Source organism: Nicotiana attenuata, chromosome 11 (genome assembly GCF_001879085.1).
Source record: "Nicotiana attenuata strain UT chromosome 11, NIATTr2, whole genome shotgun sequence".
In the NCBI taxonomy this organism is placed as follows: domain Eukaryota; kingdom Viridiplantae; phylum Streptophyta; class Magnoliopsida; order Solanales; family Solanaceae; genus Nicotiana; species Nicotiana attenuata.
In genome coordinates this window covers 39,583,217-39,594,843 of record NC_031999.1, presented here as the reverse complement: position 1 = coordinate 39,594,843, position 11,627 = coordinate 39,583,217, and the positions used below count along the sequence as shown (strand labels likewise).

The 11,627-nt window shown below is 35.0% G+C and overlaps 1 protein-coding gene across 2 annotated transcripts; it reads left to right on the top strand.

Moving 5' to 3' along the window:
• Positions 4,889–11,164, top strand: LOC109234373 (probable alpha-amylase 2). 2 transcript variants are annotated; one of them, XM_019400347.1, is made up of 13 exons: positions 4,889–5,121; positions 5,316–5,406; positions 6,447–6,522; positions 6,815–6,852; positions 7,070–7,196; positions 7,305–7,531; positions 8,118–8,263; positions 8,384–8,496; positions 9,342–9,430; positions 9,655–9,777; positions 10,267–10,302; positions 10,504–10,602; positions 10,690–11,164. In XM_019400347.1, the coding sequence occupies exons 3-13, from the start codon at positions 6,489–6,491 to the stop codon at positions 10,879–10,881; spliced, it is 1,224 nt and encodes a 407-aa protein (XP_019255892.1). In that variant the 5' UTR covers positions 4,889–5,121; positions 5,316–5,406; positions 6,447–6,488; the 3' UTR covers positions 10,882–11,164. The 2 variants fall into 2 exon arrangements, with proteins under 2 accessions (XP_019255892.1, XP_019255893.1); XM_019400348.1 differs by lacking the exon at positions 4,889–5,121 and having other exon boundaries at positions 5,152–5,406; positions 6,444–6,522.

The following is an 11,627-nucleotide window of genomic DNA, read 5'->3' as shown; positions in this document are numbered from 1 at the left end:
ATCAACTGCCCCGGCGCCACGCTGGCAAGTGATCTGGAAATGCTATGCTGCTCCTACTTGTACCATGTGAATGAGCCATAGTACCTCGGAGGCTTTGGTAACCAAAAAAAAAGGTGCGAATAATGTAATACTCCATTTAATTACTTAGTTTGTCACTTTTTAGTATTAGTAGTCAAGAAGTCACAGTTTGATCAAGTAAGTATTATGAGTTTGATTTTTACTTGATTATTTTTAATATGCATATGTTAGACGTGTGTGCCGCATCAAAATGCAAGCACGAAAAAATTATAGAAAAAATAGCTTGACAAAAGGTTGAAGGGCAAAGTCACGTATTTTCCTATTAATGCGTATAAACTTTTTAAAAGTGACATAAAGATTATATTTGAGTAAAAGAAATTAAATTTATTGAGCTAATGCACTCTATAAGGGTCCATTACAAAAAAAATTATTTTTTTGATTTTTTCAAAAAAAATATGTTTTTCCATGAAATTTTGTAAGTTTTTCAAAAAAAATCGAAAATGAGTTTTTCAAAAATCAAAAAGTGGTTTTGATCACTTTTTCAAAACTTTCAGAATTTTTTTTCTCCCCTCACAAAACTATAACATTTTTTCAAGTGAAATGCATATCCAAACACAATTTCAAATTCTAAATATATGTTATAAAACAACAAAAGCAGAAGAACAATATTGCAGAGAAAGAGAGAGAGGGAATTCTTATTGAATTTTGGGATGAGTTACAATGGAATAGAACCCTCTATTTATAGGGAGAGGGTGACTTAGCCACCAAGTAATAAACCCTAGAATTTCTCTAAATATAGACATTCACCATAAATACAATTCTATTTATAATACTCCCCCCTTGAATGTCTATTCAACAGATAATGTGCCTCGTTAAAACCTTAACTAAAATAAAACCCAGTGGGAAAAAAATTCTAGAGAAGGAAAAAAAGTACACATATCTAACAATACGCCTTTTGGTTGCCTCGTTAAAAACCTTGCAAGGAAAATCCAGTGGGACAAAACCTTGTAAGGGAAAAAGAGTACAACGCGTATTAACTCCCCCTGATGAGAGCATCAATTCACATCATTAAGCATTTGCATTCCAATCTTGTGCACCATCTTCAAAAGATCTTTGGTAGAGATTTGATGAACAAATCAGCCATATTAACTTGAATGAATATATTGCACCTTGAAATCATCATTCTTGATAGAGATATAATGTCTTCATATAATGTCGTGGAATGACTTTTCAATATTTCCATAGAGGTATTCTCGCTATCACGTTAGCATGCTTATAGTTATAGCAAGATACGTACGTGCACAAATTGTATTTAGGATATGGCACTTCAGGACCAAGAATTGTATATGCTTTAAGCGATTTAAATCTTTCAAGGATTGGCATATAAGTTAAGTCATATAATAGACTTTAGTTAGATGCATATCAAGTTTTCATGTCATGCTAGACATATAAGATATCGAAAACTGATTGCGCATACCATTGACTTTATACTTTCAAGTATTTGAACTACATGTCTTTCATATGAAACCAATTCTATTCGAATTGTTTCTCCGAATTAAGATCCTCATATATATTTAGTGCTATAATCAATGTCGTCGACAAACATTTTATATCGGTTCCAACCAGGGGCGGACGGAGGATTTTTCGTAAGTGGTGTCATATTTAAAAAAGTAAACAAAAGATAAGCACTTGACCAGCAGAGCTAGCGAGAACTATGTGTAAAGTTGCGTAAATTTTGTTCATTTAATAAAATATTTTTTGTACATACTAATAATTTACACATGTTTAGTGAATTTTTCCGGCGAAGCGGTGTCAGATGACACCGCTTCCACCAAGGTGCATCCGCCCCTGGTTCCAACCTCCTTATTTTTCATAAAGACATAACATAGAGATCTCTTCATTCATATTTTCAGGTTCCTGAATCTCTCTTGAGATTTTATGAAGTGTTATGTCATGTGATCTTCTAGATCACTTACCTCCTTTGTTATGATCATTTAGATCATTTGCTCATCTTCTTTATCAAGAAGTTTATTTGAAACCGATTTGTCTATACGCTTCAAGCGTACCATAGACTTTGTCCTTCTGGGACTTAATAGGAGCATTTGCAATGAGAATATAGTTACTTTCTTTGGGTCAGCAAATGCGTCTGGCATGCTTTGCAATAAATTGCACATGAATTATCCTTTTATGAACTTCAAATTCATATTATTTTATTCGAGGATCTAGATGTATAAATGATACTTCATTCCATGTAACTTTTTCTCAACTATTATATCTTGTCTCCCCCTCATGTTAGAAAAACTAACTTGTTTCCTCAACTTTGAGAACCCATCTTTGTGCGTTATGGTGCTAATCAAAATATACACCGCACATCAATAATAATAAGATGGAATTATTTGGTTCCTGACCCTGAACCACTTTTGAGGGGAGAATGTAATATACTTTCGTATATAACCTATATCAAACTGATATAGATAACTTTGTTCTCATAAGCAATAGTTTAGCTATTAAGTGGAGGTACTCAATAAATCATTTTGCTAAACCAATTGTGATGTAAACCAACTTATCAAGAAGAACTATCTTATTTAAAAAAAATTGGAAATTATGCTCTATATTAAATTATTGAGCAAGTTACCTCGCAAACACCAGGTTGCGGGTCAATAATAATTGCACATGTAACCATCTCATAGATGCATCTTATGTGGTATACATGGCAGGTGAATGAGCCCATATTCACCTTTGATATTTCCAGCATTCATGGGATTCAATCCCAATTTTAGTTGATCTATTAATTAATGAGAACAAGCAATATCAGAGAATTCGTAAAGAACTTTCTAGTTCTTTAATATTTACCCATGTGAATTCTCTATTATTTTTGCACATTATACTCAAATTGATATGGCTAAACCAATTATGCCAACTGAATAAATTATCAATATTGATAAACTTCAGATTTACACCATGACGTGTGCAATTATCAATAAACTCCAAGTTTATTATGATATGAGTTTTTATATCAATAAACATCCACTTTAGTATGGTATTCTTTTATTTGTGTAGTACAAACTGGAGAATAAAGCGGGCAGTTTTTCACATACATATTATCCCGCTACTAGTTGCAGTAATAGAAGATATTAAATCTTTCATTTATTTATAGTCTCAATATAATCAACCGCTTTCGCTTATACTTTGGAAACTTAATAAGTTTCTTTGAGACTTACTACAACACAATACCTTATTGGTAATCGATTGTGTTTCCCCAAAATAGTATAATTGGCTCTTGCAGAGTTCTCAATTAATTTTGTACTATCATATATTCATCAACATCCATATGGTGAATATCTCTTTTAAAGAGAAAGTTATACCATCATGGTTATGGTCAAAATTACATGCAAGTTCTGTTTCTTGCATTATCGCTGTCTTTTAATAATCACAATGCCAAAATATTTTGGCGTACAATAAGTACGTGACCAATGACCATTTATGCCATAATAATGACATTATTTTCTTATTTCCTCTCAAACCTCCTTCTAGAGGTGAGTGCGGTATATTCACTACCACTAGCACGTTCATATTCTTTGAAGAATGAATATATATTCATAAATCAGATGTTGTCACATTCACATCATGAATGGACCATAATCATCTATATGTGCTTTACAAAATCTCATGTCAAATCGATGACAAATATTTTTCACAGAGTGAAAAATTATTTTGAGAATCCTTGTTGTTCTCATTACCACAAATGATGACGATTATAATTTCGTCTATTGCCACGTCCATGTCCATTGATACATTCATAGTAATAATTTTGTCTTCTTTCAGACTTATTACATTCTCTTAAGGGAATGAGAATGGAGTAAATTCAATGGGACGGGTTTTCAATTCTTTGCCCACAATCATACATGAATTTGATCATGGCGAGGCATAGAAATTTTACCCCTTCAGGTGGTTATAATTTCTTACAAACTCCATTAGAGTTATAATCAAACTTTGTTGTCTTTGCTTGTATATAAAATCAAATTATAGAATTTCAAGAATTTAAAAGAGAAAAATAAAGTAAAATACTTACCTTAAATCCAGAATTTAATCATGAAGGAAGTTCATGGAATAATTGACAATCATTATGCTCAATCCCAAAACTTCTACTCAATTGGTTAGAGTCTCGTGCTGATAACGTGTTATAAAACAATAAAAGCAGAAGAACAATATTGCAGAGAAAGAGAGAGAGGGAATTCTTATTGAATTTTGGGATGAGTTACAATGGAATAGAACCCTCTATTTATAGGGAGAGGGTGACTTAGCCACCAAGTAATAAATCTTAGAATCTCTCTAAATATAGACATTCATCATAAATACAATTCCATTTATAACAATATACTCCCTCCGGTCCAAAATAAGTGATTTTTTGGATGTTTTCACACAAATTAAGAAATCTATCATTTAGCATTAATTAGCAATGGAATTGATCATATTAACCTTTACTATCTCACATAAACACTCCTAACACATATTCCAACACCATTTACTTCAAGGACAATGTAGGAAAAAAATAATTAATTCATTTTTGAAATTTGAAAAAATCACTTATTTTGGACCACAAGAAAAAGACCAAAAAATTACTTATTTTGGACCGGAGGGAGTACTATTTATCAACTAACTCCAAATACTATTTTTTTTTTAAATTAAAATTTTTATGTCCAAACGCCTACTTAAATTCTTAGGGGTAGGTCTGGGGGGAGGGAATGTATTTTTTATCATTATCACCTCAATTTGGTTATTTAGCACTGAAATGAAATTATCAATGTAGATAATTGGTTGTTTAATTGATCATTGGTTATGATCTCAAATTATCATTATTTTCCAGTGTTCACACTTCACACAGGCACTTCCGTCTTTGCTCCGTCGCTTCGTCTGCAATCGCATGAAATGTCACTACGTCAATGGACGAACACCACCATTACCGCCACCTCACCATTCTCGTCACATCCGTTTGCAGCCGTCAATTACTAAATTCCCAATCACGAAGCGCCACGTGTCGCTCGCTGTGTCCTCCTATGGCACAAATCCGAAAAAATGGACTACCTTTTATAAAATCCTCCAGTTCGTACTCCATTTCGAAAAAAGAATTTGTTCTTTTATTTTATTCCTGGTTTATGTGCTTATCGAATTTTACATCTTTTTCTGCTGGCGCAGTTTCTTACTTTCTTCAATTGCTATTCTCCTTTTTTGCAATTTCACGGTTGACAATTCATATTCCATATCGAAGAATCAATATAATTTTGACTAATTTTCAGGTTTTGCCCATTTCGTGTCTGTATAAATACCAGAATAAGTTGATGAGATTATCAAGCTGAGATCGACTCTTTTTCTAAGCAAGTAAACGCGGTTTGTTTCTCTGTCTTTTACTACTCAGTTTATTAGCTGGTTAAATTATTGATCATTATGATTTAAGTTGTTCATTCCGGGGGTGAGGCGGGGTTGGATTAGGGTTGGTCTTAGATGGCTTGCAGTTTATGTTGGACCCACACTATTCTTGTTGTTTGTCTTAGCCCCGGGCCTTAGATTATGGTTACTGTTATTGCTTGTCATTCATCTTTCGGTTTTTATGTTTCTGTTATTATTACGATTTCCACTGGAGTTACTAATGATTTCTCTCCTCTTGTTTTTTCTTACTTTACTTTTGTCTTTCTGAGCCGAGGGTCTATCGGAAATAGCCTCGTAAGGTCTGCGTACACATTACCCTCCCCAGACCCCACTATGTGGGACTTTACTGGGTAGTTGTTTTTGTTTGTTGTTTATGATTTAAGTTGAATATGAAATTCTACTACTAGGCATGCAAGTTTGTAGTTTTCATTTTTATTTTTATTGTATAAATACATGATCTGATTCGCCGTATACACATGCATGTCATTCTTTCTATTCTTTGGCAGCTGTGTTCTATGGATCCTTCTAGTATCCGTGTTAAATAAGTTTGATATGAAGATTTAGCGAAAAACTGCACCAGCCAAATAGGTTATTTACTCACCGTAATGGATAGATACATGTGAACTAGTATATGTAACATAAAGTGGTAGTCATATTGTTTTTGTGATCATTGTGAATGGTAATATTCATTTTAATTCTATTTTGAATCTTTGTTTATTTTTCTGATAATCAACAATAGTTTCTCTTGAACTCTGCATTGTGTGATATAATTATCCGCTATATTTCTGCTAGTACGTAAATGATATCAGGTCGACACGGGACGTGATCACTTATGATCAGCTAATGTTTGCTTTGGGTTGAAAAAACTGGATAATTACTGCATCTAGATTCTCTATGGATTGCACATATGACTCTAATCTCAATTATGCAGATATAGTGGTATACCTGAATGGCTTCAGGTTGTTGTCGACTCAAATCTATACCTTTATTTTTTTTAGCAGGACCTCTTGGGGCTTACTTTGTAATCTCAGCTTCGATTCATTATGGGATTTGATGAAAGTCAGCAGACTGATCCATGTACGACTCTCTTTCCTTTATATATACTTCAAACTAAAAAGAAAGACGGAGATTTGAATTGAAGAACTGCAGATATTTTAACTGAATCATTTCTTATTTTCATTTTGCTTTTAGCAGTTATGAGAGTAAATAAGTGGAATTTGCATGCCTTATTTTATGTCAAATTAGTTTTGTTGATAGTTTAGTTCTTATCAGGAGTTCTAGCAATCACAGTATTTTATAAGACTTAGCTTTCTGAAGGGAGATTATAGTGATGAATGCTAACTGATTTATTGTTTTCATGTGCTTGTAGTGGTTGTGATACGCAATGGGAAGGAAATCATATTGCAGGTGATATTATTTTTCCTTTATCAGTTGGCTAGGAAGAAATTTTAAAGAGTTCGTAGTTCATATATAACAATTTGTTGAAATCGGAATGCTGATGCATTTCTTCCTAGAAAAGATCATCTCACACCTAAAGAAATGGGGAATAAAATAGACAAATTAACATTTTTCTGTGTCAACAGTTCTGTTCATAAGTAGAAACTTCCAATCATTTCCTCTGCAGGCCTTCAACTGGGAATCTCATAAACATGACTGGTGGAGAAATTTAGATAGAAAAGTTCCTGATATTGCAAAATCTGGCTTCACAACAGCATGGTTGCCTCCAGCAAGTCAGTCATTGTCTCCTGAAGGTTTGGAAGTGATATAATTTGAGTCATTTGAATTAATGTCTCTCCTCTCTTTCAGCTCCTCTTTTGATAGTCATTAATTCTCTTTCTCTTTGTTTTCTTTCATGATAGGTTACCTTCCACAGAACCTTTATTCTCTCAATTCTTCATATGGTTCTGAGCATGTCTTAAAAGCTTTACTTAACAAGATGAAGCAGTACAAAGTTAGAGCAATGGCGGACATAGTCATTAACCATCGTGTTGGGACTACCCAAGGGCACGGTGGAATGTACAACCGCTATGATGGAATTCCTTTGTCTTGGGATGAACATGCTGTTACATCTTGCACTGGTGGACGGGTAAGGATACTGTAACCAAAATCTTGTTTCTAGGATATGCAGCTTTAGACATTTATTTATCCTTTCATCTCCCTCAACTTGATCATGAAATTAATTAATTAATTTATTTTTCTCTATTATAGGATGTATAGGTTTTCTTGAACTCTTAAATTTTAGCTAGAGTGGCATGGACAGACCCCTTCCCCGGAGAGGATCTTGAAGCTGTGACATCTACATTAGCAAAAGCATGAACTGTATGCATTAGCCTTACTAAAATCAGCATTTCATCAATAATCCATAAATTATAGGAATCGAACTTGCTAAATTAGCTGAACCTTTGAGTGGCTTTGCTATATAATTATTTCTCAGTGATGAAATAAAGATAGTTTGAGCTCCTCAACTAAAATTTAAACTCCTCTTTTATTCCATTATATAATGTTATTGACTCTTCATATCTCTAACCATTAGAGAGTCAGTGTTATTGCTCAAATGACATGCTTGCCTTCCAAATAGTCATTTAAGGTGAAACTTTATTTATAAGGCTCTCTGTGGCCAGAGGTTTCTCAACCATCAGGGTGTATTCATAACTTTTAAGGATGTATTCCAGGGTAACAAAAGCACTGGAGACAACTTTAATGGAGTTCCAAATATAGATCATACACAATCCTTTGTCCGAAGAGATCTCACTGACTGGATGCGGTGGCTAAGATCCTCTGTTGGCTTCCAAGATTTTCGTTTCGATTTTGCTAAAGGGTAAATTTGCACTTTCTCCCCCCCCCCCCCCCCCCCTCTATGGCTGGATTTTCATTCTTTTTTTCGAGTACCGTCTATCCATTTGTAACAACAGCTGAATTTTCCTTCTCTCAACTTTAGTTATTCTCCGAAGTATGTAAAGGAATATATCGAGGGAGCTAAGCCAATATTTTCAGTTGGGGAATATTGGGACACTTGCAACTACAAAGGCAGCTACTTGGACTGCAACCAAGGTATTATGCTTCTCTAGTAAAATTTGTACAACCGACTTTCCCCTGCAACTTATAAAGATGTCTCTCCATTTAGCTGGTACCTGTAGTGGTTCATGTTATTCTTGAGCCCTCGTTTGCTCTCTGGCGAGGGAGATTGGCATTAACTCAGTTTACATAGACCCAAAGTATATAGGAGTAAATGTTTGATTAGTTCAACTCACAGTGAAATGAATTATATTCATCTTTCTAACATTTGGCTACACTGATGTTCAATTTCTTTTGGCAAGGAAAGACAACACGCTTTTAACCAAGGCAGCAAGAGAACTTAATTATGTGAAAATGCTGGGTATGCAGTGTCATAGTTAAAGGTCTCTAAAATTCTTAAAACCTGTTAAGCTCCACGACCAGAAAAAAAGAGAGAAAAAGAGAAGTGAAAAGGACAACAAAGAAAAGGACTATATAACATTATAGACAAGGCTGATGAAGTGCGTCAACAAAGTCAACTTTGCTAACAGGAAGCTAATATCGTGATACATGTTTCACAATCTTCTTAAATCATCACTGTTGAGTTTAAGTGGTATCGTGATCCAAGTTTCACAATCTTCTTAAATCATCATTGTTGAATATATGTGGTAATGGAGGCTGCACTTGTTTTTCCATAGTGCATAAGGGATGGCTAATTAGAAAATTAGGCTTATTTTTTACCTTTGCTGCTATGTCTTTTCTTGAATTTTGGTTGCCGAGTGCCATTTATCCAGTAGCATGAAGCAGGTGGGGAGGCAGAGCATATCCGTACCTTGCTTCTCCTGTTCTAGGTTGTCTTTGTTTTGTCTATGTATTAAGATAGCTTTCTTTGTTACATGCAGATAGTCACAGGCAAAGAATCATCAATTGGATTGATCAAACGGGGCAACTTTCATCTGCATTTGATTTTACAACCAAAGCAATCCTTCAGGTATCCATTAAAATCATGATATCCCTTAAGATCCTAAAACAAACAGTGGCTCCTCTTCTCCCCATATTTAGTATCTAAGACTACATGTATTAGTAAATCCAAAAATTATTAATGACATGTTTATATTTCTTGTTAAAGGAACTTATTCAAAGATTTGTCTGTGATTCAATGAGTATATACCATAAATTAGTGCTAACCATTATATTATATATATACATTTGCAGGAAGCAGTCAAAGGAGAATTCTGGCGTTTGCGTGACTCTAAGGGGAAGCCACCAGGAGTTCTGGGATGGTGGCCTTCAAGGGCTGTGACTTTTATTGATAATCACGACACTGGATCCACTCAGGTTCTTGATGTTTTCTGATCTACATTTAGCTGATTATTAGTCTTTGCTTTAGTTTTGGATGCTTGATTTCCTATGCTACACGACCATTCTACTGTAAACCCGGTACACTAAGCTCCCGCTGTGCGAGGGGTCCGGGGAAGGACTGGACCACAAAGGTCTCTTGTACACAGCCTTACCTTGCATTTCTGTAAGAGGTTGTTTCCACGGTTTGAACCCGTGACCTCCTGGTCACATGGCAGCAACTTTACCGGTGACGACCATTCTACTGTATAATTTCATTATTGCAGTAACATAGGTTAATGAATTTACCATTGATGCTTCTCTCTACTGGTAGGAATACCATATGCTAGATTATGAAATGATTCACTCTTTTGATCTGTTTTAAAGTTATCTTCTTGGATCATTTACTGTCTTTGATGTTTTTCTAATCATGGAAACTGAACTTATGTTCTCTCATTACTTAACTAACTTAATGATCTCAACTTGCAGGCACACTGGCCTTTCCCTTCAAATCATATTATGGAGGTATTTCGACATCTAATTCATTACCTTTAAATGCTTGACTTGTGCGCTTTATTTCTTTATCATTGGTTGTCTCTCCTTCACTTGTTATAGTTTAGATATTTACTTCTCTTTCTAGGCTGTAAGCTACTATACAAATGTTTAGATCTTATTTTCCTGATCATCTATTGTGGCATTTGGTCTGATCACTGCTCCTCACTCCAGGGCTATGCGTACATTCTAACACATCCAGGGATACCATCAGTTTTCTATGACCATTTCTACGATTGGGGTAATTCCACGCATGACCAAATTGTTAAGCTGGTATGTCAAACCTAATTAACTATATAGACACGAAGTGAGTGAAAAGTCAAAGCTGGTCGATTCTAATGCTTCAAATGTACATTTTAGATTGATATCCGGAGGCACCAAGGCATACACAGCCGTTCATCTATAAGGATTCATGAGGCACAGCCAAACTTATACGCTGCAACCATTGGAGAAAAGGTTAGCATGAAGATCGGGGACGGATCATGGTGCCCCGCGGGAAAGGAGTGGAAGCTTGCAACCAGTGGCTATCGCTATGCAGTCTGGCAGAAGTAATAAGTAGAGCATAGAGCTATTCCCTTTCTCAAAAATATTATACTAAATATATATGTCTCGAGCCCGTTCACCTACTGCTAATACTAGATCCGCCTCTAAGGGCTGGGATGGAGAGATGAGTGTGTTTTTCCCATTCATTAGAAATTTTAGCATGGGATGTAGCATTACTAATAAGAGTTCTTGAATGCAATGGAATAAGGGAGTTTATCAATTCAATTATTGTTTTGTACGAGGGAATAGTGTCATTTCATGTAACGATATTAAAGGGTTTTTTTTGGCTCTCTGCTTTTATGTTAGGATAATAAGAAATTATCGTTGTATTTTTTCTCGTACACACGATAAAATATACGGGCAGCTTGGACTTTGCATGAACACGGGATGCTTTGTGATTGCTCTTTTGAAAGCCAACCTTAGCGTGATGATAAAAGTGGTCGCCGTGTGACCCGGAGGTCAGGAGTTCAAGTAACGGAACAACCTCTTGCGGAAATGCAAAGTAAGTCTCCATACATAAGAAATGTGATCCGGCCCTTCTCCAAACTCCGTACATAGCGAGAGCTTAGTGTACCAGACTGTTTTTTATGATAAAAGAACACATTTGATAATCAAAAGTTACATGGTTTGGATCTTTGAAAGCAAAAAAAACGTGACATTCTACAAGCTCTGTACTCATTACTTTGTTGCATATGAGATTCATAAGAAGTGAATTTCTCTGCTTTGTCTTCCATAATTGAAAGTTATATGGCTTT

What these genes read in the sequence shown, in the direction of transcription:
- LOC109234373 (XM_019400347.1), top strand. Translation starts at nt 6,489, where the DNA reads ATGGGATTTGATGAAAGTCAGCAGACTGATCCAT. An exon ending in TCAGTCATTGTCTCCTGAAG is followed by an intron (nt 7,197 to 7,304) that starts GTTTGGAAGTGA and finishes CTTTCATGATAG; the next exon opens with GTTACCTTCCACAGAACCTT. An exon ending in CTTCAAATCATATTATGGAG is followed by an intron (nt 10,303 to 10,503) that starts GTATTTCGACAT and finishes TCCTCACTCCAG; the next exon opens with GGCTATGCGTACATTCTAAC.